The 26,199-nt window shown below is 42.6% G+C and overlaps 1 protein-coding gene across 6 annotated transcripts in view; it reads left to right on the top strand.

Moving 5' to 3' along the window:
- Positions 1–409: 409 nt before the first annotated feature.
- The window catches only part of LOC105491366 (transport and golgi organization 6 homolog), a 252,083-nt gene continuing 226,293 nt past the window's right edge, over positions 410–26,199 (top strand). For 5 of the 6 annotated variants that reach the window (XR_011616547.1, XR_011616548.1, XM_011757706.2 and 2 more), the window contains exons 1-4: positions 410–567; positions 18,308–18,948; positions 21,360–21,476; positions 24,525–24,666. Coding sequence is in view for 4 of the 6 variants with exons in the window: in XM_011757706.2 (XP_011756008.2) it covers positions 471–567; positions 18,308–18,948; positions 21,360–21,476; positions 24,525–24,666 (997 nt within the window). In the remaining 2 variants the exon portion in view is untranslated. The remainder of the gene's footprint in view (positions 568–18,307; positions 18,949–21,359; positions 21,477–24,524; positions 24,667–26,199) is intronic. The other variant, XM_011757709.2, reaches the window with a different exon arrangement.

A 26,199-nucleotide genomic window follows, 5' to 3' on the forward strand; every position in this document is an offset into this window, starting at 1 on the left:
GCCCACCTCGGCCTACCAAAGTGCTGGATTACAGGTGTCAGCCACCGCGCCCAGCCTGAATATTGTTTTTCCTTATCCATGTTTCACTGTAAGCAGATGTAAGCATCTGTCTGCTTTATTATGTCTGCCAGTGTTGAGTACCTAAGTATTTTCATATTGAAATACAGATTATTTAATGATAAATTACTTCTCTCTTCCTTCTTTACATAGCGGTTAATCATACTGAGCTTCTGAAATAGTGCGCGTGGGCAGACTGTGTTAGCCATTTTTGGGTTCCCTCCTACCTCCTGGACTAAGTTGGGACGGAAAAAAAAAAGTGAAGGGGGCGTTCCCGACCGATTTGGCCCCGCCCCACCCTGCGGGCCCCGCCCCATAGTGTGCCCATCGCCTTCTGCCACACTCAACATGGCGGCGGCGGCGCCCTGCCGAGGCGCCTGAGCACGTTAGGAGCGTCGCGTGACACTCCAGTCATGGCGGCCCCGGGGCAGGCTGTGGGCAGCGGGGCTCAGGAGACATGCGGTCTGGATCGGATTTTGGAGGCACTGAAGCTGCTGCTGAGCCCGGGAGGTGAGAGGACGCATCTCGGCGCTGGGCTACACAAGGGACTCTTAGGGCCGCCGGGCTTCCGGGGCTGACCTGCCTCCCGCAGCGTGCGCCCCTTAGGCCCGCCCAGGGACTCTCCGCCCGCTGCTGGGGGCTTTGAGCATGGTCTCTGCCCGTCCTCATTACATCCTTGAGGAAACCGAGGCTCAAGGAGGGCGCGGGGTCCGTTGACTGCTGATATTAGCCAACATCTCTTGAGCACTTGCCTTATGCTGAGCTCTGTCAGGCGCCGCCGTTATTTCATTCAGTCCTTACTACAGCGCTCTTGGGAAGGGGATCTGGACACAGCTCCAGAGAGGGTAGGACGCCCGCGGCGTAGGATGTGAGGTCCTAGCCGCGTGAGGGCGCAGGGGCCAGCGTGAACCCTTGAGATTTGTGCGAAATTCCAAGAAGTCCAGAAATCGGAAGCAGTGACGTTTGAAATGGGTTTGGGGAGAGTATTTAGGGGTTTCCAGTCGCTTTTAATCTCTGTGGTGCGTGGACAGTTTCTTCCCAATCTAAAATCTGAAGGGACATTGGGAGTGGTTGAAGCTGCATTATTTTTACGACTGAGAACACCCAAGACTCACTGAAGAAATTAAGTAACCTGTCCAAGATCACGTGGTCAAATTAGGGGCAGAACACGGACCTAGGCCCGAGATCTACTGAACCCCCTTCTCAGAATCAGACAAATTATTCAATATAGAGGCTCTGATGTTATCTGGAGCTTTTGGAAAGGAGATAGAGCTCTACTTATCATTGGGGTGTATATTTGGGGGAAGGGATGGGACGGGATCTGTACAATTAGCAAGGGCACATGAAAGGCCGAAGGGGATCACCTCCCAGTCTCAGATTTTGTACTCAAAACTGCAAAAACTTCTGCAAACATTACACCACACCAGCGGGGAGTGAACACAAGTTATTAATATTAGTAAATGAGTACCTACTAAGTATCAGTCCCCATAGTAGTCTGTTTACATATACATCATTTAATCCTCATAACGATCCCGTGGGATCGGTACTACTTGTATTCCATTTTAATGGATGAAGGAACCAAGGTTCAGGTACATTGGAAATTGCCCAATGTCAGACTAGTAAGTGGCAGAATTTGAATTTAGGTTATTTCCACTAAAAATATTGTAAATATACTACACTGTCTCAATTAAGAGTCAGACTGCAAAATAGAATTTTAAGTTGCTAATCGAGAGGTCACTTGTCTTGCAACTGCAACTCTTTTTTTTTTTTTGAGACGAATTCTCGCTCTGTTGCCCAGGCTGGAGTGCAGTGGCACAATCTTGGCTCACTGCAACCTCCACCTCCCAGGTTCAAGCGATTCTCCTTCCTCAGCCTCCCAAGTAGCGGGGACTACAGGTGCCCACCACCATGCCCAGGTAATTTTTGTCTTTTTAGTAGAGAGGGAGTTTTGCCATGTTGACCAGGCTGGTCTCGAACTCCTGACCTCAAGTGATCTGCCTGCCTTGGCCTCCCAAAGTGCTGGGATTACAGGCCTGAGCCACTACACCTGGCCTGCAACTCTCTATTATACGACTGAGAACAAGTTTAAATAAGCAAAAATCCTGGAAGTAATCGTCTGTCATGAAACACGTATATTATGCTTCGTTTATAGAAGACTCTCTAATCTCTATGAGTGTGTGGTGGAGTACACATATATGTACTCATTTAATTTACAGAAATTCGAGCATTCCTATTTTAAAAGGAATTAGTGTGTAAAATTATTATTTTGTAGATGTAGTCTGTTGTATATTATATGAATCTGTCTACTATTTTATCATATTAGCTGCTTAGGGAATTTAAAAATATCTGTAGTGGCTGGGTGGGGTGGGTCATACCTGTAATCCCAGCACTTTGGGAGGCTGAGGCAGGATCCCAGGAGTTTGAGACCAGACTGGGCAATGTAGTGATACTTTGTCTCTACAAAAAATTAAAAAATTGGCCATGCATGGTACTACACACCTGTGGTCCCAGCTACTGGGGAGGCTGAGATGGGAGGATTGCTTGAGCCTGAGAGGTCCAAGTCTAGGCTACAGTGAGCCAAGATTACACTAATGCACTGTAGCCTAGGTGACAGAGTAAGACCCTGTTTGTTTTGTTTTGTTTTTTGGGTTTTTTTTTTTTTTTTTTTTTGAGACAGAGTTTCACTCCATCACCCAGGCTGGAGTGCAATGGCATGATCTTGACTCACTGGAACCCCCACCTCCCGGGTTCAAGCAATTCTCATGCCTCAGCCTCCCTTGTAGCTGGGACCACAGGCACCCACCACCATGCTCAGCTAATTTTTGTACTTTTTTTTTTTGAGATGGAATTTCGCTCTTGTTTCCTGGGCTGGAGTGCAGTGGCGCAATCTCGGCTCACTGCAATCTCCGCCTCCTGGATTCAAGTGATTCTCCTACCTAAGCCTCCCAAGTTGCTGGGATTACAGGCATGCACCACCACGCTTGGCTAATTTTTTGTACTTTTAGTAGAGACGGGGTTTCACCATGTTGGCCAGGCTGGTCTTGAACTCCTGACCTCAGGTGATCTGCCTGCCTTGACCTCCCAGAGTACTGGGATTAGGGTTACAGGCGTGAGCCACCATGCCCAACCTAGAAGTCAGCTGGATTTTCATATCTGCTTCTCCAGTCTGTCAAGATAGGTTGTTTTGACTGAAGTACATGAAGAAAACCTAGACTCACATAGATATGTAGCTGGAAAAGGGAGGAGAATTCAATCATCTTTTCAGATAATTATGTACATTCTTTTCTTTTCTTTTTTTTTTTTTTTTTTTAGATGGAGTGTTGCTCTGTCGCCCAGGCTGGAGTGCAGTGGTACAATCTCGGCTCACTGCAACCTCCGCCTCCCAGGTTCAAGGGATTCTCCTGCCTCAGCCTCCCGAGTAATTGGGACAACAGGCACGTGCCACCATTCCTGGCTAATTTTTTTTTTTTTTTTTTTTAGTACAGACAGGTTTCACCATATTGGCTAGGCTGGTCTCGAACTCCTGACTTTATAATCCTCCCGCCTTGGCCTCCCAAAGTGCTGGGATTACAGGTGTGAGCCACCATGTCCGGCCTTCTTTTATACAATTCTAAAACTCAACAAGATAATCTGTGCATGAATTGTGTGGGGAAAAAAGTGAAGAGAAACTCAACAAGAGGCAATATCTTTTTTTTTTTTTTTTTTTGTGACGGAGTTTCTCTGTTGTTGCCCAGTTTGGAATGCAATGGCGCAATCTCGGCCCACTGCCACCTCTACCTCCTGGGTTCAAGCGATGCTCCTGCCTCAGCCTCCCGAGTAGCTGGGATTACAGACATGCGCCACCATGCCCAGCTAATTTTGTATTTTTAGTAGAGATGGGGTTTCTCCACGTTGGTCAGGCTGGTCTCAAACTCCTGACTTCAAGTGATCTGCCTGCCTCGGCCTGCCAAAGTGCTGGGATTACAGGCGTGAGCCACCTCGCCTGGCCAAGAGGTAATATCTTAAAGATTTGTTGCAGTATGAAATCAGAACTCATATCAATAAGCCTTTCGTACTCAGTACACGCTTGAGAATGTAAAAGGCACATCATGACCTAGTATTATTATGAAATGGTTTTGACCTTGCAGACCCCCTGAGAGGGTCTTGGGAACCCCCTGGCAAAGCAAGCCAGGTCCCCATAGCGTACTAACTGCTGCTTTATGGAAATGCCTCCATTTATTTCCAAGTAGATGTTATTTTCATCACCAGTAGAGGGCAGAGAAGATTACTTCATTAAAGGGGCTCTGGAAAAACTTCACTAAGAGCTTTTGTTTTAAATCACTTTCTTTGTGTTCTATGTTTGGGTTCAAAGATCTTATGTCACAGGAAGTCATTTAGAGGTTGGTTAGTGATCTTAATGGTTAGGGGCAACAAGAGGGAAATAACACTCATTTCCATTTGAGGTATACATTAGCCAAAGGAACCAGATATTCATGCCAGTGAGTCAGAACACTTGCCCTGGAAAGTCTTAGAACAATATAGAAGGCTGAGCGCAGTAGCTCACACCTGTAATCCCAGGACTTTGGGAGGCCGTGGCGTGAGGTCAGGAGTTTGAGACCAGCCTGGCCAACATGGCGAAACCCCGTCTCCACTAAAAATACAAAAATTATGGCCGGGCGCAGTGTCTCAGGCCTGTAATCCCAGCACTGTGGGAGGCCGAGGCCGGTGGATCATGAGGTCAGGAGTTTGAGACCAGCCTGGCCAAGATGGTGAAACCCCGTCTCTACTAAAAATACAAAAATTAGCCGGGTGCAGTGGCAGGCCCCTGTAATCCCAGCTACTCGGAAGGCTGAGGCAGGAGAATTGGTTGAACCCGGGAGGTGGAGATTTCAGTAAGCCAGGATCATGCCACTGCACTCTAGCCTGGGTGACAGAGCAAGCCTCCATCTCAAAAAAACAAACAAAAAAATTAGCTGGGCATGGTGGCACGCGCCAGTAGTCCCAGCTACTCGAGAGGCTGAGGCAGGAGAATTGCTTGAACCCAGGAGGTCAAGGTTGCAGTGAGCTGAGATCCTACCACTGCACTCCAGCCTGGGTGACAGAGCAAGACTCCATCTCAAAAAAAGAAAAAAAAGAAAAAACTGTTGCAAATTTCTTACTCTTCTGTTCTCATTCTTTTTAAAGGATATTATCGTTTCTCTCTCTCTGTTTCTCTCTCTCTGTTTCCCTCTCTCTCTTTTAAATAGATACAGGGTCTCCCTATGTTGCCCAGCCTGGAGTACAGTGGCTATTCACAGATGTGATCATAGTAGACTGCAGCCTCAAACTTCTGGGCTCAGGTGATGCTTCTGCCTCAGCCTCCCAACTACAGGGATATCACTATGCTGGCTTTCCTTTTATTCTTTTTTTAAAATAGAAGTAGTTAATGTTTACTATAGCAAAGATTTTTTAAATATAGAGAAACCAAAAGAAGAAAATTAAAATTACCTTAATCTCACTACCCAGAGGGTACTACTATTAGCAATTCAGAAAATACTGTTTTTCCTTTTTACAATAATGATCTCATATGCCACATACTGTTTTATAACCCTAAAATAACTTTTAGTGCAGAGACAATACATATTTATTGTAAAAAAAAATTAAAAACTATAATTAGGTAAAAAGGAAAATCCCACCTCTGGCCCTGTCACCCAGAGATCATCACTATCAAAACCTCGAGGTATTAAAACTTTGAGACCCTTTTCTGTGCGTATAAACATGAATATATTTTAATATAGTTAGTATCATTCTGTTCCTTTATTGACCAAATTTCAGAATAATAAATTAGTGTCTTAGCAACCTCCAAAGGTAACCAATGAAGTGATCTTTTTTCCTGTATTATGAATCATAGATTTTATGTATCTGATGTTTCAATTATTGTATTCCTTGTTCGTAACAATCAAATTTCCCATTTTTGACCTGTGGGAACCATTTCTGATTGGCTCTTGGGCTTTTTGACATGACCGTGGTAGTCTTTGATTGCCTCCTTGCTCTCCAGCAGAAGATATCCCAGGCTCATCTGAGGTATTTCCTGCCCCATTTTTGAAAACAACTCTCTGTAAGGAAAAGTGGTATTTAGAAACCACAGTGTAGACACAGGATATTCATTGCTATTGAAATTATGGGCTGGGCGCGGTGGCCAACGTCTATAATCCCAGCACTTTGGGAGGCCGAGGTGGGTGGATCACTTGAGATCAGGAGTTCGAGACCAGCTCGACCAACATGGCGAAACCCTGTCTCTACTAAAAATACAAAAATTATCCAAGCGCTATGGTGGGCGCCTGTAATCCCAGCTATTTGGGAGGCTGAGGCAGGAGAATTGCTTGAGCCCAGGAGGCAGAGGTGGCAGTGAGCTGAGACCGCGCAACTACACTCCAGCCTGGGTGACAAAGTGAGACCCCATCTCAAAAAAAAAGGAAAGTATCATTGGCTGGATGTGGTGGCTGGCACCTGTAATCCCACCACTTTGGGAGGCTGAAGTGGGCAGATTGCTTGAGCCCAGGACTTCAAAACCAGCCTAGGCTACATAGTAAAACACTGTCTCTACAAAAAATACAGAAATTAAAAAAAAAATACAGAAATTAGCTGGGCATGGTGGCACATGCTTTGTGGTCCCCGCTACTTTGGAGGCTAAGATAGGAGGATCAGCTGAGCCCAGGAGTTTGAGGGTGCAATGAACTATGATTATACCACTGTACTCCAGCCTGAGTGACAGAGTGAGACCCTGTCTAAAAAAAAAAAAAAGAAAGAAAAGGAAAAAGAAACTGTCATTGCTTTCAGACTTTTTGAAGGATTAGAGCTAGGAAATATGTGGATTTTTAGAAAATGAAAATAAATCTTGAGTTCTTACCAGTATTTCCAATTGAAATGAAATATAATGGCTCTTTTTATTTTATAAATTTTTTCTAACATTTCATTATGAAAATTTGTAATTATGAAGCTGACAGACAAATTGAAGAACTTTTATAGTGAAGATACCATGACGTTCATTCTACAGTTGTAATTTTACTGTAATTGCTTGATCACATATGTGTCTCTCTAGCTGGATTTTGTTTGTTTGTTTGTTTGTTTTTGAGACAGATTCTTGCTCTGTTGTCCAGGCTGGAGTGCAGTGGCTCAGTCTCGGCTAACTACAACCTCTGCCTCCCAGGTTCAAGCGATTCTCCAGCCTCAGCCTCCCAAGTAGCTGGGACTACAGGCATGTGCCACCAAACCTGGCTAATTTTTGTATTTTTAGTAGAGATGGGGTTTCACTATGTTGGCCAGTCTGGTCTCGAACTCCTGACCTCGTGATCTGCCCACCTCGGCCTCCCAAAGTGCTGGGATTACAGGTGTGAGCCACTGCGTCCAGCCTCTAGCTGTTCTTTTATCCTACATTTTACATTTTTATATTTATATTTCCTTTATCTGAGAATATTGGTTCCTAATGAAATTAATGTATTATATATACACATATATATACCCATACATATATAAATATATAATCACATTATATAAAATGTATAATCACACAATACATACTCATACATGTCTATAATCTTTTCAAAGAACAAATCCAACATTACCACTACAAACCCACTGTTTAAGGGGTTTTTGTTTGGTTGATTTTTGTTCTCAGGATATATAAAATTCTTTATTTCAAGTCTCTTAAAATAATTTTCTGTGTGGTTACACTGCTAACTTAATATAGAGTAGGAGTCAGTAAACTTTTTCTCTGAAGGACCAGATAGTAAATATTTTGAGCTTTGCGGCGCATATGGTCTCTGTTGTAACTACTCAGCTCTGTCACTGTATCTCAAAAGCAGCCATAGACTATATGTAAATGGGCATAACTGTGTTCCAGTAAAGCCTTATTCATGAAAACAGTTGGTGGGCCAGATTTGGACTGCAGATCATAGTTTGGTGACCTTTGACATAGAGCACAGAATTTGGTTCATTGGTTCATTTGTTTGTTTTTGATTTTTAGAAATTGTTTTGCATTTTTTTGATTTAATTTTTTTTAACTATGAAAAACATCTGCTGGGTTCTAAAACTAATAAAATTAGATACAGTTATCCATGTTTCCTCCTCTGCTCTCTCCCTTTCTCTGTAGATGACTTACTTTAATTAGTTTTAAATTTATTCTTAAATTGCTTCTTTTTTGAAAAGACATACAAATAATCTATGGTTTCATATTCACTCCCATTTTTACACAAAAGGTAGCATACTATATATTTTTTTCTGCATCTTTTAATTTTTATTTTGTTTTTATTTTATTTTACTAAATGGAGTCTCGCTCTGTCGCCCAGGCTGGAGTGCAGTGGTGTGATCTCTGCTCACTGCAAGCTCCGCCTCCCAGGTTCACTCCATTCTCCTGCCTCAGCCACCCCAGCAGCTGGGACTACAGGCGCCCGCCACCACAGCTGGCTAATTTTTTTGTATTAATAGTAGAGACAGGGTTTCACTGTGTTAGCCAGGATGGTCTCAATCTCCTGACCTCATCATCCACCTGCCTCAGCCTCCCAAAGTGCTGGGATTACAGGCGTGAGCCACTGTGCCCGGCCGTTAATTTTTATTTTAATTTAATTTTAATTTTTATTTTTGAGATGGAGTCTCGCTTTGTCGCCCAGGCTGGAGTGCAGTGGTGCAATCTTGGCTCACTGCAACCTCTGCCTCACAGGTTCAAGCGATTCTCCTTCCTCAGTCTCCCAAGTAGCTGGGATTACAGGCGCGCACCACCACCCCTGGCTAATTTTTTGTATTTTTAGTAGAGATGGGGGTTTCACCATGCTGGTCAGGCTAGCCTCGAACTCCTGACCTCCTGATCCGCCCACCTTGGCCTCCCAAAGTGCTGGGATTACAGGCCTGAGCCACTACACCTGGCCTGCATCTTACTTTTTAAACTTAGTGTCTTAGCGACTGCTACACAGTGGTACATATAAATCTTCCGTTTTCTCTTTTATAGCTGCATAGTTTATTCAGCCAGTTCTCTACTAGTGGACATTTGGGTTGTTTTCAAGTCTTTTGCTAATTTAAGAAGTACTGCAATGAATAGTCTTGTAAATGTGTCCTTTTGCATTGTTTGCCTGTGTATCTATAAGTTAGAGTCCTAAAAGTGGGATTGCTGGGCCACAGGGAAATGCCTATGTAATTTTGCTAGATATTGCCAAATTTCTCTCCTTGGGGATGTACCATTTTAGTTCCTACCAACAATGTATGAGAGTGTGTGTTTCCTCACAGACTTGCTACAGAATGTGTTATAAAACTTTTGGATTTTAGCCAGTTTGATAGATGGAAAGTGATACTTCAGTGTAACTTTAATTTACTTTTCTCTTATTATGAGCAAGATTGATCATATGTTCATGTTTAAGGGCCATTTGCATTTCTTTTTCTATAAGCTGTCTGTATCTTTTGCTCATGTAGTGTTTTGTACTCTTTGTTCACATTAGAATATATTATGAACATGTCATTAAATAATGTTCAACATCATTTAATGGCTACAAAATATTCCATTGTTTATTCATTCAATAACAATTTATTAAACAGCTTTTACTTGTCAGGCTTTGTTTCAGGCAAAGAGAATACAGCAGTGAACAAAACAAATCAATACCCCTGTTTTCTAGATGCTTTGATTCTAGTTGGTAGAAAGACAATACACAATAAACAAAATAAGTACTTCACATACATATAGTATGTTAGATACAATTAGACCATAATTTACTCAACAAACACCTGTTATGGGACATGCATTTCTAATTTTACACTATTATAAATCATGTAGTATTGGACATAGTTATTATCAATTACATTTTGATTCCTTCTAATTTGTTTCTTAGAAGGTATATTAGCTTTAGTTTTGAGGTCTGTTGCTTGTATTTATATTAAAAAAAAAAAAAGTTTTTGGTTTATTTGACCTGGCTGCATGTCCATATATATTTTCAAATTTTTATTATAGTTTTCTAAACAAATAGAAAAGCTGATGGCCGGGTGCAGTAGCTCATGCCTGTAATCCCAACACTTTGGGGAGGCTGAGGCGGGAGGATTGCTTGACCCCAGGAGATCAAGACCAGCCTGGGCAACATAGTGAGACCCCCACATCTCTACAAAAGATGAAAAAATTAGTCAGGTGGGGTGGTATGCAACTGTGGTCCCAGCTACTCGAGAGGCTGAGATGGGAGGACTGCTTGAGCCCAAGAATCAAAGCTACAGTGAATTGTGATTGCGTAACTGCACCCTAGCCTGGGTGACAGAGCGAGACCCCCGTCTCAAAAAGAAAAAAAGAAAAGTTGAAAGAATATGGCAAACACCCTTATACACATCATTTAGATTCCACAATTCACATTTTATTATATTTGGTTTATCACATTTCTATCCATCTACCCATACATCAATTCATGTTTTCTTCTTTTTTTTTTTTTTTTTTTTTTTTTTTTTTGAGACGGAGTCTCGCTCTGTCGCCCAGGCTGGAGTGCAGTGGCCGGATCTCAGCTCACTGCAAGCTCCGCCTCCTGGGTTCACGCCATTCTCCGGCCTCAGCCTCCCGAGTAGCCGGGACTACAGGCGCTGCCACCTCGCCCGTCTATTTTTTGTATTTTTTAGTAGAGACGGGGTTTCACCGTGTTAGCCAGGATGGTCTCTATCTCCTGACCTCGTGATCCGCCCATCTCGGCTTCCCAAAGTGCTGGGATTACAGGCTTGAGCCACCGCGCCCGGCCTCTTCTTTTTTTTTTTTTGATGCATTCAAAGTAAATTGCAGATATCAGTACATTTTACCCATAAACACTTCAGCATTATAACATTAACTAGAGTTTAATATTTATTTGGATTTTTTATAGTTCATTTGTTTTAGGTAAAATTTATATGCAATGAAATGCACAAATAATACATATATCATTCAGTGAGTTTTAAAAATGCATATACTTGGCTGAGGCATGAGAATCACTTGAATTCAGGAGGCAGGGTTTGCAGTGATCTGAGATTGCGCCACTGCACTCCAGCCTGGGTGACAGAGCGAGACTCTGTCTCTAAAAAAAAAGAAACATATACTTTTGTAATTAAAACCTCTGTCAAGATACACATTGTTACTTCCAGGTGAGAAAAGGAAAAAAAAAAAACCGAAAGAAAAAGCAGATATACATCATTACTGTTATCCCAGAAAGTTCCCTTCTGCCCTTTCACAATCATCATTTTCCACTCCTACTCCCCTAGAGATAACTAGTTCTGGGTTTTTTAACCCGTAGGTTAGTTTTGCCTATTCTAGAACTTAATGTAAACAAGAAACATCTTGTTGGCTATGTGGGCTGTTTCCAGTTTGGGGCTATTATGAATAGTGCTGCTATGAACATTCTTGTACAAGTCTTTGTTATAAAAATGTGCATTGTGTATTAATTTTTCTTGGGCAAGTATGTTAGAGTGGAATTGCTGGATTATAGGGTAGGTATATGTTTGGTTTTCTAAGAAACTGCCAGACCAACTGTGTTTTGATCATGTCATACTTCTGCCAACAATGTATGAGAGTTCCAGTTGCTTCACGTCATTTGGTAGTGTCAATCTTTGTCAATTTTAGCCATTCTGGTGTGTGTAGTGGTATCTCATTGTGGTTTTAATTTGCATTTCCCTGATAACTAATGATATTGAGCATCTTTTCATATGCAGTTGGTCATTTGAATAACTTCTTTTTTGAAGTGTCTGTTTGAATAATTGTCCATTTTTTAAATAGTTTGTTTTATTGAGCTGTAAAGTGTTCTTCATGTATTCTGGAGCAATGTGTTTGTCATATATATGTACTGCAAACATTTTCTCCCTATCTGTGGCTTGAACTGTATATTTTGAAAAGAAGTTTTAAATTCTGATGAAGTCCAGTTTTTTTCCTTTTTGGCTCATGCCTTTTGTGTTTTAAGAATTCTGTCTGGGCACAGTGGCTCACACCTATAATCCCAGTACTTTAAGAGGCAGAGTGGGAGGATTGCTTAACCATAGGAGTTCAAGACCTGCCTGGGCAACATCATGAGACCTCATCTCTATAAATAATTAGTCAAGCATGGTGGCATACAATTGTAATCCCAGCTACTAGGGAGCTGAGGCAGAAGGATCACTTGAACCTGGGAGATTAAGGCTGCAGTGAGCTGGAATCAGTCCACTGCACTCCAGCCTGGGTGACAGAGCAAGACCCTGTTGCAAAAAAGAAAAGAAACAAAAACCAAAATAAAACCAAAAAACAAGAAATTGTTGTCTACTCTAGAATCATAAAAGAATTTCTTCTGTGTTTTCTTCCAGAAGTTTTATAGTTTAGATTTTGTATTTATGATCTATTTTGAGTTAATTTTGGTGTATGGTGTAAATTAAGGGTCAAGGTTTTTTGTTGTTTTGTTTTGTTTTTGTTTTTGTTTTTCCCATATGGATATCCAATTGTTCTAACCTCATTTGGTAAAGGAATTTTCTTTCCGTATTGTATTGATTTCATATCTTTGTTGAAGATCAAATAGCCATATAAGTGTGGGACTGTTTCTGGATTCTCAATTCTGTTTTATCAATCTGCCTAACAGTCCTTATGCCAGTACCACATTGTCTTTAATTACTGTAGTTCTATAGTAAGTTGGGTAGTATAAGTTCTCTAACATTGTTCTTGACTATTCTGGGTCTTATAGGTTTCTATATAAATTTTTTAATCAGTTTATCAATTTCTGCAAAAAGGTCTGATGAGATTTTTATTGTCATTACATTGACTTTATAGATCAATTTGTGGACAATTGCTATCTTTTTTTTTTTTTTTTTTTGAGACTGAGTCTGGCTCTGTCGTCCAGGCTGGAGTGCAGTGGCCGGATCTCAGCTCACTGCAAGCTCTGCCTCCCGGGTTTACGCCATTCTCCTGCCTCAGCCTCCCGAGTAGCTGGGACCACAGGCGCCCGCCACCTCGCCCGGCTAGTTTTTTGTATTTTTTAGTAGAGATGGGAGTTTCACCATGTTAGCCAGGATGGTCTCGATCTCCTGACCTCGTGATCCGCCCGTCTCGGCCTCCCAAGGTGCTGGGATTACAGGCTTGAGCCACCGCGCCCAGCTTTTTTTTTTTTTTTTTTTTTTTTTTAAGACAGAGTCTTGCTCTGTCACCCAGGCTGGAGTCCAATGGCGTAACCTTGGCTTACCTCAACCTCCACCTCCTGGGTTCAAGCGATTCTCCTGCCTCAGGCTCCCAAGTAGCTGGGATTACAGGGGCCCGCCACCATGTCCGGCTAAATTTTTTTTTTTTTTTAAGAGGAGTCTCACTCTGTCCCCCAGGCCGGAAGCGCAGTGGTGCAATCTCAGCTCACTGCAACCTCCGCCTCCAGGGTTCACGCCATTCTCCTGCCTCAGCCTCCTGAGTAGCTGGGACTACAGGTGCCCACCACCACGCCCGGCTAATTTTTTGTATTTTCAGTAGAGACAGGGTTTCACCGTGTTAGCCAGGATGGTCTCGAACTCCTGACCTCATGATCTGCCCGCCTCTGCCTCCCAAAGTGCTGGGATTACAGGCATGAGCCACCTCTCTCGGCTGGATATATCTCTTCTTTATTTGGGTCTTTAAAATTTTTTCTTGGCTGGGCATGGTGGCTCACACCTGTAATCCCAACACTTTGGGAGGCCAAGGCGGGTGGATCACCGGAGGTCAGGAGTTCGAGACCATCTTGGCTAACGTGGTGAAACTCCGTTTCTACTAAAAATACAAAAATTAACCGAGTGTGGTGGTGGGCATCTGTAATCCCAGCTACCCAGGAGGCTGAGGCAGGAGAATTGCTTGAACCTGGGAAGTGGAGGTAGCAGTGAGCCAAGATCCGCCATTGCACTCCAGCCTGGGCGAGAAGAGTGAAACTCCGTCTCAAAAAAAAAATAAATAAAAAATTTATCAGCAAGTTTTCAGTGTAGAGAGCTTGTATATCTTGTGCTAAATTTATCCTAACTTTTGTAAATTAAAGTTTTAGGCCGAGCGTGGTGGCTCACACCTGTAATGCCAGCACTTTGGGAGGCCAAGGCAGGTGGATCACCTGAGCTCAGGAGTTTGAGACCAGCCTGGGCAACATGGTGAAACCCCATCTCTACTAAAATACAAGAGATCACCCATGTGTGGTGGCATGTGCCTGTAGTCACAGCTACTGGGGAGGTAGAGGCACGAGAATTGCTTGAACCTGGGAGGCAGAGGTTGCAGTGAGCCAAGATCACACCACTGCACTCCAGCCTGGGAGACAAAATGAAACTGTCTCAAAAAAAAAAAAAGTTTTAAATTTCAGCCGAGAGTGGTGGCACATGCCTCCCAGCACTTTGGGAGGCCAAGGCAGGTGGATCACCTGATGTCAGGAGTTTGAGACCAGCCTGGCCAACATGGTGAAATCCGATCTCTACTAAAAATACAGAAAAATTAGCCAAGCATGATTGCGGGTGACTGTAATCCCTGCTACTCAGGAGGCTGAGGCAGGAGAATCTCTTGAACCCGGGAGGTGGAGGTTGCAGTGAATCGAGATTGTGCCACTGTACTCCAGCCTTGACAGAGCAAGACTCAGTCTCAAAAATAAATAAATAAATAAATAAATAAAAATAAACCAAATTTCATTTTGTCATTTTTGCTGCAAATATAAAATTTCTTGTTTTTTTGTTTTTTAATTTTTGTTTTATTGCTTGTATTCTGTGAACTTTCTAAATTCATTTATTAGTTCTAGTAGTTGTTTTATAAAGTCCTTAGGGCTTTTACATAAACGATGATGCCATCTGTGAATAGAAACAATTTTGCTTCTTCCTTTCTGCTCTTGTATGTCTTTTATTGCTGCTTTTGTCCTATTTCAATGACAAAGATTTTCAGTAACATGTTGAATAGAAGTGAGAATAGACATCCTGTGTCTATTTTACTTCACCACTAAGTATGATGGTAACTGTAGGTTTGTTCATGGATACCCTTTATCAGATTGTAGAAGTTCCCTTTTATTCTTAATTTGTGTCGTGAACGGGTGTTGAATTTTGTCAAATGCTTTTTCTGCGTTCGTTGAAATGATCACATGGGTTTTCTCCTTATACTGTTAATAAGATGAATCATACTGATTGAGTGTCAAGTGTTAAGCCAACTATGTATTCCTGGCATAAACAACACTTGGTAATAAAGTATTCTTTTATATTCTTTTCTATATCACTGCATTTTATTTGCTAATATTTAAGCATTTTTAAAGTTATTAATAGATTCTATTTTTTAGAACAGCTTTTGGTTTATAGAAAATTTGAGCAGAAAGTATGGAGAGTTCCCATATACTCCCTTTCCTACCCCAAACCTAGTTTCCCCTATTAACATCTTGCATTAGTGTGGTACATTTGTTACAACTGATAAACCAATATTGATACATTCTTATTAACTGAAGTCCAAAGTTTATATCTAGGGTTCATTCTTTGTGTTATATGATTTTATGAGTTTTGACAAATGCATAATGTCATATATCCATAATTATAATCTCATACAGGATAGTTTCACCTCCCTAAAAAACCACACTTCACCTAGTCTTTCCTTCCCCATCCCTGACCTCTTGGCTACTCCTGATCTTTTTACTGTCTCTATAGTTTTGCCTCCTCCAGAATGTCATGTAATTGGAATTATACAGAATATAGCTCTTCAGACTGGCTTCTTTCACTTAGAAGTATGCATTTAAGACTCCTCCATGTCTTTTGTGGCTTGATAGCTTATTTCTTTTTATCACTGATTAATATTCCATTGTCTGAGTGTAGCACAGTTTATCCATTCTTTTTTTTTCTTTCTAAAAAAAATCCTTTTACCTTTTGAAGATCATTTTGGTTGCTTCCTGTTTTTTGGTAATTATGAATAAAGTTACTATAAACATACATATGCAGTTTTTCTGTGTGGACATAAGTTTTCAGCTCATTTGGATAAATACCCAGGAGCACAATTGCTGGATCGTATGTTTAACTTTCTAAGAAACTGCCAAACTATCTTCCAAAGTGGCTGTACTATTTTGCATTCCCACCAGCAATGAATGAGAGTTCCTGTTGCTCCACATCCTTGTCAGCATTTAATGTTGTCAGTGTCCTGGATTTTGGCCATTCTAATAGGTATATAATGGTATCTGGCTGTTGTTTTAGTTTGCATTTCCCTAATGACATATGATATTGGGCATCTTTTCATATGCTTGTTTGCCATGTGTACTGTTTTTTAAGTTTAGATTTTTAAGTAATGATTTTTAAGTTTAGATTAATGAAGGATATTGATCAGTATTTTTCTTTTTTGTGATTTTATCAGGGTCAGATTTTGGGATCAGTGTTCTAATGACCTCTCAAAATAAATTGAAAAATATTCCTTCTTCTTTATTTTCTGAAAGAGTTTGTGTAACCTTGGTGTTATTTCTTCCTTAAATGATTCACCAGTGAAACCATCTAGGCCTGAAATTTTATCTCTTGAAAGACTTTTTCTTTTTTCTTTTTGAAACAGTCTCACTCTGTCGCCCAGGCTGGAGGGCAGTGGTGTGATCTCGGCTCACTGCAACCTCTGCCTCCCGGGTTCAAGCAATTCTCCTGCCTCAGCCTCCCAAGTAGCTGGGATTACAGGCGCCTGCCACCACGCCCAATTAATTTTTGTATTTTTGGTAGAGATGGGGTTTCACCATGTTGGCCAGCTTGGTCTCCAACTCCTGACCTCAAGTGATCCTCCCACCTCAGCCTCCCAAAGTGCTGGGATTATAGGCATGAGCCACCACGCCCAGCGGAAGATTTTTAGATAGCAAATTTATCTAATACATATAGGGTTATTTAGGGTTTTTATTCTGTCTTGTGACAGTTTTGATAAGTTGTATTTTTCAAGGAATATTTTCATTTCATGTATATTGTTTGGTTTTTGGCATAATGTTCATTAATTTCTCTGTTATGCTTTAAACTTTCTTTCTTTTCTTTCACTGCAGCCTCTATGTCCCAGGCTTAAGCAGTCCTACTTCAGCCCCCTGAGTAGCTGGGACCACAGGTGTGCACCACCACACCTGGCTAATTTTTTTTTTTTTTTAATGTTTTTAGAGATGGGATCTCCCTACGTTGCCCAGGCTGATCTCAAACTCCTGGGCTCAAGCGATCTTCCTGCCTTGGCCTCCCAAAGTACTGAGACTACAGGTGTGAGCCACTGTGCCTGGTCCTTTTTACTTTTCTGATATAAGCTTTACAGCTATACATTTCTCTATAAGCATTGCTTTAGTTATATCCAACAAATATTGATATTTTTTGTTAGCATTCAGTTGGAAATCTTGTAATTTCTTTTTTGACCATAGATTATTTAGAAGTATATTGCTTAATTTCCAAACATTTGAGACTCTTTGGATGTTTTGTTGTTAATACTTTCTGTCTTAATGCCATTGTAGTCAGAGAACATACTCGATAGGAAAAAGACATCCATTGAAAATAGATATTCTGGGGGGAAACGATGTGGTTAATGTTTGAGCACTGTGTCTGTATTTTGTGATCTTCCTCACTAGAATATAAGTTCCATGAGGAAAGAGGCTTTGTTCTGTTTTTTTTTTTTGTTGTTGTTGTTGTTATATTTTGTTTTTGAGACTGGGTCTTGCTCTGTCACCCAGGCTGGAATGCGGTGCACAGTCTCAGCTCACTGCAGCCTCGACTTCCTGGGCTCAAATGATCCTCCCACCTCAGCCTCCTGAGTAGCTGGGACTACAGGCACGCACCACCATAGCCAGCTGATTCTTTTAGTTGTTTTAGAGATGGGGTCTCACTGTGTTTCCCAGGCTGGTCTTGAACTCCTGGGCTCATGTGATCATCCCACCTTTGCCTCCCAAAGTGCTGGGATTACAGGCATGAGCCACCTCACCTGACCAGAGCCTTTGTTCTGTTCAGTGCTTTATCCCCAGCACCTGGAACAGCTGGACTGAATGAATGTTCTACGGTAAATGTTCAGCTTTTAAATTTCTGTTCTGGCTACAATTTAAGCCCAGTAAGATGATTCAGACCTGGTCTCTGCCCTAAAAACATGTGGGGAATAGAAGCAAACTAGATGAGCTATAATGTTAGGACACTACTCCAATTACATGCAAAGTGCTGTGGGAAGGCAGAAAATGTGGTCTTAAATTCTTCATAGGCTGGGTTGGTACCCCTGGGGGAGGCTTTCCAGAGCCAGTGACAGCGGGGCCAGGCCTGCAAGGATGAACTGGAATAGGCAGGGCATTCCACAGGGAGAAGTGCAGTTTGTTTTCTATGTGTATAATCTCTCCTTTTTTTTTTTTTTCTTCAAAAGGATCAGGCTCAAGTTCACTACAGGTCACAAAACACGATGTCTTGTTGGCTACTTTAAAATCTAACCTGTCTGCTTTGGAGGACAAGTTTCTGAAGGATCCTCAGTGGAAGAATCTGAAACTCCTAAGAGATGAAATTGCTGGTAAGGCAGAATGGCCACAAAACTCTGTGGATGTCACTTGGAGTTTTACCTCTGAAACCTTGTTGTTGCTTTTGTGCTTGAAGGAAACCATGCTCCTCCTTGCAGCTAATTTCAATCCAGGTAAACCCAACCCTAGGACTCCGGAAGTTGCTCCTGCCCTGAGTCCCGATGCACTTAGTATCTCACAGCAGAAGACTGTCCAGTTCGTTTTGCAGTTTGTAGTCACCTTGGGTATTTGCCCCTATCTCATGCCTGGTGTTGGAGTCCCTTTGAGATATAGAACTGAGTTTGGTGCCGTCATTCAAGACGTGGTGTGTCTCGATGCTGCCCCTGATGCAACTCGAAGACTGTACACCAGCTGCAGGGCCCTTCTAAACGTTGCTCAGCACACATCTCTGGGAAGCTTGATATTCTGCCACCATTTTGGGGATATTGCAGCAGGTCTGTGCCAACTGGGATTCTGCCCAACCAAAAGAAAACTGCTAACAGCTGCAGAAGAGGTAAATATACATGGAGAAAGAGAGGGAGAGATTGTGTGTGTGTGAATATGTGAATATGTTTGTGGATAGTTGTTATAAAAGGCAACTCTTAGTTCTTCAGAACTGGATATGCCAAAGCATATCCAATGGATAAATGAATCTTTTCAGGGTGGGTGGAGGTTTCATTTATTGGGTACTCATCCTTTGCACACCTGTAGAGTCCATTTTACCTGTCCCTTATCATTTTGGGAAACAGCTATTGCAGGCTGTTTCTTTGAGCCTCTGTTTCTTCTTCTATAAAATGTGTATCATAATACCTGCCTCAGAAGGTGGTCGTGAGGATTAAGGATAATGTGTGCCAAGTATCTGGCCCAATCTCTAGTAGTGCTCATATAATTCCTACTGATACTAGTATCATGGCTCCCTCATTAAATGCCTGGGAGGATTAAATGAGATAACACGTATAGAGCGCCTGGTACACTCCAGAACTCTATCAATGTTCATTGTTATTATTAGGTGTTAGGGGTTGCTCTCACTCAGTCCAGTAAGCAGTTGAGCACCTAGACTACAGAAGTTGCTGTGGAGATCATAGACGCATAAGACATGGTCCTTTTCTGCAAATAACTCACACACTGACTGGGGAGATAAGACTTAGAGGGATGACATAGCAGGAACCACTACCCCGCCATGAGAGGACCACTGGCATCAGCATAGGAACTGGCCAGCGGAAGCCGTTAAGATGTAAATGTCTCAAGGGTCAGTGTGGCCCCCAGGCACAGTGATTCCGCAGCCTCCACAGCCAGGTTTCACAATGTTCTTTATCACCTGCCTGTGTCACCCTTGTCCTTGTTCCTTTTCTCTTCTCTCTCCTGCCTGCATTCATAAACGTTTGCCTAAAAGCCACTATCATTCAAGTGTTGGCATGAAATTCTGAGCTCCCTGGGGCCTTTATGTGATAGGAGCAGAGTGCCTCCTCCTTCCGGCGAGGTTATGCATATTGACACTTCTAGCAGCACCTCCTGCCTGCACTTACCTGAGGTAGTGTGATCCAGGTTGACAGGTCTTATTACTGTTACTGAGGCTGAGCTGTGCCCGGGGATCTCAGGCAGGAGAGAGAAATGAAAAGGGAAACACAGAGAAAGAACCAAGTAGGAAGGTAGGAGAAGGAGTTGACAGAGGGGAAACACGCTGGGTGTACATTATGAAGCTGGACAAAGTCCCACCAATAGCTGTGTTCTAAGTAGCACCCATACCTCAGTGTGTGAAACGGTAATGGGCAGAACCCTGACTGTTTGACCCTGAGCAGTAATCATCAAGGAGAATTGTACTGTTATGGCTCAAGGCTACCCCAAAATTGTACCCCTCTTTGCTGCCCAAGTCCCAAATGAATTAAAAGAGAGTTAAGAAGAGTAAGAGAGATGAACAATGTTACCTCTATTGCTCATAAAGGCAAAGCTGGAGGATGTAGCTTATAGATGGAGACAAATCTTTATTTTTTATTTATTTTTATTATTATTATTTTTTGAGACGGAGCCTTGCTCTGTCACCCAGGCTGGAGTTCAGTGGCGCAATCTTGGCTCACTGCAACCTCTGCCTCCTGGGTTCAAGAGCTTCTCCTGCCTCAGCCTCCCGAGTAGCTGGGATTACAGGCATGTGCCACCACACCCAGCTTGCTTACTTGCTTATTTATTTATTTATTTATGAAACGGAGGCTTGCTCTGTTGCCCAGGCTGGAGTGCAGTGGTGCAATTTTGACTCACTGTAACCTCCACCTCCCTGGTTCAAGTGATTCTTGTGCCTCAGCTTCCTGAGTAGCTGGGATTATAGGCGCCCGCCATCAGGCCTGGCTAATTTTTGTATTTTTCGTAGAGATGGGGTTTTGCTGTGTTGGCCAGGCTGGTCTTGAACTCCTGACCTCAGGTGATCTGTCCCCCTCAGCCTCCCAAAGTGTTAGGATTACGGGCGTGAGCCACCGCGCCTGGCGGGAGACAAAACAGTGCTCTTCAGAATTAGACACTCTCACTAATCACCCATTTTAAGGAGCACTGGAAAACTGCAGCGCCTTCTGCAGGGGATATGCCTCTGAAAAATACCCAGCAAGAAAGAGCAGAAGAAAATGTGCAGTCACTCTCAAAAGACAGAAGAGGAACGAGCTGAGAGATGCATGCCAAAACCAGCCAATAAGTGAGTTTACTCCACCCTCAGCAGTAAGATCAGTCTCATAACCTGCCCAGAAGTGGAGTGAGCAAGATGGAGAGAGGACCAGGAATGTTTTAGTAGTACAGCTTCCCCCATGTGGAAGGAAATCAAGAGAGGGTAGAAACCTTCCTTCCGCTCCTCTCACAAGTATCTCTGTACAGTGTTGTAAAACATTACCTTCTATTGTCTGCCTGGTTTGAATTCCACTAAAGCCAAGTGCACATTTCTTTTAGGTTCTAACTGAAGAGGAAAGAACCCTATCCAGGGGGGCCTTGAGAGACATGTTGGATCAAGTCTATCAGCCCTTAGCAGTCCGGGAACTGCTTATCCTCCAGGGAGGACCACCCCAGGTACTCAGGCCTGGGGACTCTTGGGGGTGACTCATTAATATAATGTGTGGTATGCTGGCTTCCTCTAGAAAATTAAATAACTTTAGTTCCCTATTTAATGATCTAGTTGAGCCTTTTTCATCTTTTAGATCATAAAATGATATTTATAAAACTAGATGACACTGACCCTTAGGATAATTTAAAAGACCTTTTCTCTAATGAAATGATGGACACTTTTCCCAAGAATATTATGATCGCTTTTTTTTAAGACTTACGGCAATTTTATGTGAGATATATTTTATTCATTCTGAAACTAGATCTTCTCTTTTTTTAACTAAAAATTGGCTGTTTGACAAAATGTTCTTTCAGCACAAGTATCTGGACACTAATTCTTTGTATTTGAAGTCAAGAAATTAAAACTAGAGATATTATTTGTTCTATTCTTAGTTCCTTTGTTTCAAACATATAGTAGTATATATTCTGCTAGGGATAAGATAGTTTCTTTGTTTTCTTAAAAATATGTTTATCTGGGGCCAGGTGCAGTGGCTCACACCTGTAATCCCAGCACTTTGGGAGGCCGAGGTGGGTGGATCACCTGAGGCCAGGAGTTCAAGACAAGCTTGACTAACATGGAGAAACCCTGTCTCTACTAAAAATACAAAATTAGCCGGGCATGGTGATGCATGCCTGTAATCCCAGCTACTCGGGAGGCTGAGGCAGGAGAATCGCTTGAACCCAAGAGATGGAGGTTGCAGTGAGCTGAGATTGCGCCATTGCACTCCAGCCTGGGCAACAAGAGTGAAACTCCGTCTCAAAAAAAAAAAAATGTTTATCTGAAATGATTTAATTTGATGATATAGATGGAATTGTCTGTTTGCTTTTAGCACCTACATTTTAGTTATAAATCTAGGTGTGTAAAGAGTGAGGAGCCAGCGAGGCACCGTGGCTGACACCTGTAAACCCAGCACTTTGGCAGGCTGAGGCAGGAGGATCACTTGAGGTCAGGAGTTTGAGGCCAACGTGGGCAACATAGCAAGACCCCTGTATCTACAAAAGATAAAAAAGAAGTAGCCAAGTGTGGTAGCATGCACCTGTAGTTCCAGCTACTCTGGAAGCTGAGGTGGGAGGATTCCTCAGGCCCAGAAAGTTGAGACTGCAGTGAGCTGTGATCAGGCCACTGCACTTTTGTCTGGGCAACAGAGTGAGACCTTGTCTTTAAAAAAAAAGAAAAGAAAAAGAGTGAGAAGCCAAAGGAATTAGCTGTAGGTCAGGAGCAAGGACCAGCTGAGGCTGGCTACAAAGATATCTCCTAATTGAGTAATTTTCATCTCATCCTTAGAATCTTACTGTAAGCCTTCCATCAGGCCTCTCTGGGATTCAACCCCTGTGTGCAGGTGTTTGAATTTGTAAACCTTTCCATTCTTTAGGTTTCTTACCCATAAGATAGGGATAATCTCAATGCCTTCCTTGTAAGTCCCTGTTGAGATTATATGGGAGTTACTTATGATGTGCCTGGCACACCATCATCCCTCAGTAAATGGTAATAATTCACTAAAAGAGAGAGGGCAGGAGAGTTAGGATGAAATATTTCTGTTACTATTTTTGATGCTTACATACTTAAATGCAGTGGTTGACAGCAACAAAACTGCAGCGTCTTCTGCAGGGGATAGGCCTCTGAAAAGTACCCAACAGGAAAAAGCAGAACAAAATACGCAGTCACTCTCAAAAGATAGAAGAGGAACGAGCTGAGAGGTGTATGCCAAAACCAGCTAATAAGTGAATTTAGTCCATCCTCAACAATAAGGGACACCAAGTCTGTTCACAGTGGCTCCACAGAACTCCCAGAAAGGAGCCCTTGAAGAAATCCAGCTCTTTCTTGCAGATCACACTGGAGCAGGAAAGAAATACAAAAGAAATCTGGCCAGGCGCGGTGGCTCACGCCTGTAATCCCAGCACTTTGGGAGGCTGAGGCGGGCGGATCATGAGGTCAGGAGATTGAGACCATCCTGGCTAACACAGTGAAACCCCGTCTCTACTAAAAATACAAAAAAAAAAATTAGCTGGGTGTGGTGGCGGGCACCTGTAGTCCCAGCTACTCCGGAGGCTGAGGCAGGAGAATGGCGTGAACCCTGGAGGCGGAGGTTGCAGTGAGCTGAGATCGTGCCACTGCACTCCAGCCTGGGCGACAGAGTGAGACTTCGTCTCAAAAAAAAAAAAAAAGAAAGAAATCCAACTATTTCTTGGAACTGTGTCACAGGAATCAGAGTTGCTAATGCCACAGAGGCAAGGGCTGGAGTGCTCCCTCCCTGTCGTGAACCACCCTCTTAGTGGCAAATAACGTTCATAAGAATCTTCCTTGGAAGCTGGATTTGATTGTCAGGGCTACATTCAGAGATGGGTTGCATTAACCTTGTGTTCCCAAGATCTACATTTTAATTGCTAATGCATTTGTCTGTTTATGAGTTTGAAATTTCATTGCTTTTCCGCTGTTTTTTACTTTCTTAAAAGTAATGCAGAAGAAGGTTTTGTAAAGTTATTTTTGTTTGTTTTTTGTTTTTTAAGGAAAAACTGTTGCTCTTTTGAAGTCTGTATAGCACGCTGTTAATTGTCAGTATGACTCAGGACTTTTAAAAAATAATGTCTAGCTGGGCATGGTGGCTCATGCCTGTAATCCCAGAACTTTGGGAGGCTGAGGTGGGTGGATCACCTGAGGTCAGGAGTTCGAGACCAGCCTGACTAACATGGTGAAACCCCGTCTGTACTAAAAATACAAAAAGTACCCAGGCATGGTGACGCGTGCCTGTAATCTCAATGACTCAGGAGGCTGAAGCAGGAGAATTGCTTGAACTCAGGAGGTGGAGGTTGCAGTGAGCCAAGATTGTGCCACTGTACTCCAGCCTGGGTGACAAGAGTGAAACTCCGTCTCTAAATAAATAAATAAGTCTACATATCATAGCTATTTCTTCTTCTTCTCCTTTTTTTTTTTTTTTAACAGGCATGAGCCACTGTTCCCGGCCATCATATCTATTTCAGTGACATTCAGAATTCACACCTTCTTCTTTTTCTCAGTCCTGCACAGATGTGAAGACACAGCTGAGGTGTCGGGCCCCAGCTTGGCTTCGGCGTCTATGTGGACAGCTGCTCTCTGAAAGGTTAATGAGGCCTAATGGTGTTCAGGCAGTAGTCCGGGGCATTTTGGAAGGAGCAGGTGGTAAGAAATAAAATGTTTCTGTGACTTTGGTATCTGTTTTCCTTTGAGTCAGAGTCTGAGGTGAATTATTGGTCTTTAGTATTTACCTTTAAAACCTGACTGAAACTCAACTATGTCCTTGCAGGGATTGAACAGGTTAAACTTAGAGGTCCTTAATGAACTTCTTTTCCAAAGAAACCAATTCTCTTGCTCTTTTCCTAAAACACTTGTGATACACTGCCTATTTGAATGAACAATATTGTAAGCCATTTCAAATAATTTATAATATCCGGGGAAAACATTACACAGAAAGTTGAAGTAAAAACCCTAAAGTAAATGTTAAATAAAGGTAGGTGTGGGCTGGGCATGGTGGCTCACGCCTGTAATCCCAGCACTTTGGGAGGCCAAGGCAGGCGGATCACTTGAAGTCAGGAGTTCAAGACCAGCCTGGCCAACATGGTGAATCCCCGTCTCTACTAAAATACAAAAATTAGCCTGGCTTGATGGCGGGTGCCTAACCCCAGCTACTTGGGAGGCTGAGGCAGGAGAATCGCTTGAACTTGGGGGGTGGAGGTTGCAGTGAGCCAAGATTGTGCCACTGCACTCCAGCCTAGGTGACAGAGTGAGACTTCGTCTCAATAATAATAATAATAAAACTGGGTGTGGTGGCTCACACCTGTAATCCTAGCACTTTGGGAGCCTGAGGCAGAAGGACTGTCTGAGGCCAGGAGTTCAAGAGCAGCCTGGGCAACATAGCAAGGCTCTGTTTCTACAAAAAATAAAAAAAAATAGCCAAGTATGGTGGTGCCCACCTGTGGTCCCAGCTACTTGGGAGGCCAAGGCAGGATGATCACTTGAGCCCAGGAGTTCGAGGCTATAGTGAGCCAATGTCATGGCACTGCATTCCAACCTGGGCAAAAAAAGCAAGACCCTGTCTCAAAAAAAAAAAAGTGAAATGTAAAATAATTTTCTTGAAGCCAGAAATACCTTTGAGAAATACCATTGAGACGCAAACTTTGTGATGAAGTTTTAGAGTCATTTCCCCAATTATACTATCTAAGTTCTCATTAATAGGAAAAAAGTCAATGCTAAGCATGGTAGTAGTTTTTAATTTAAATATTTTTTGTTTCATTTTTTAGAGAAAATTAGACATGTACATCATTTAAAGTCAAATAGTTCTGTGAGACTAATAGTGAAAAATAGCAGTCCTTGGTACCATTCCAATGCATTTCCCATCTCTGGAAGCAACCACTTTGAACTCTTCCAGTGAGTTTTTTCTGGTATTTACCTGTATTTTTTTTTTTTCCGAGACAGAGTCTTGCTCTATCACCCAGGCTGGAGTGCAGTGGCGCGATCTTGGCTCACTGCAACCTCTGCCTCGCGGCTTCACGCCATTCTCCTGCCTCAGTCTCCTGAGTAGCTGGGACTACAGGCGCCTGCCACCACGCTCGGCTAATTTTTTGTATTTTTAGTAGAGACGGGGTTTCACCGTGTTAGTCAGGATGGTCTCGATCTCCTGACCTCGTGATCCGCCCGCCTCGGCCTCCCAAAGTG

This window comes from Macaca nemestrina, chromosome 18 (genome assembly GCF_043159975.1).
Source record: "Macaca nemestrina isolate mMacNem1 chromosome 18, mMacNem.hap1, whole genome shotgun sequence".
Lineage (NCBI taxonomy): Eukaryota > Metazoa > Chordata > Mammalia > Primates > Cercopithecidae > Macaca > Macaca nemestrina.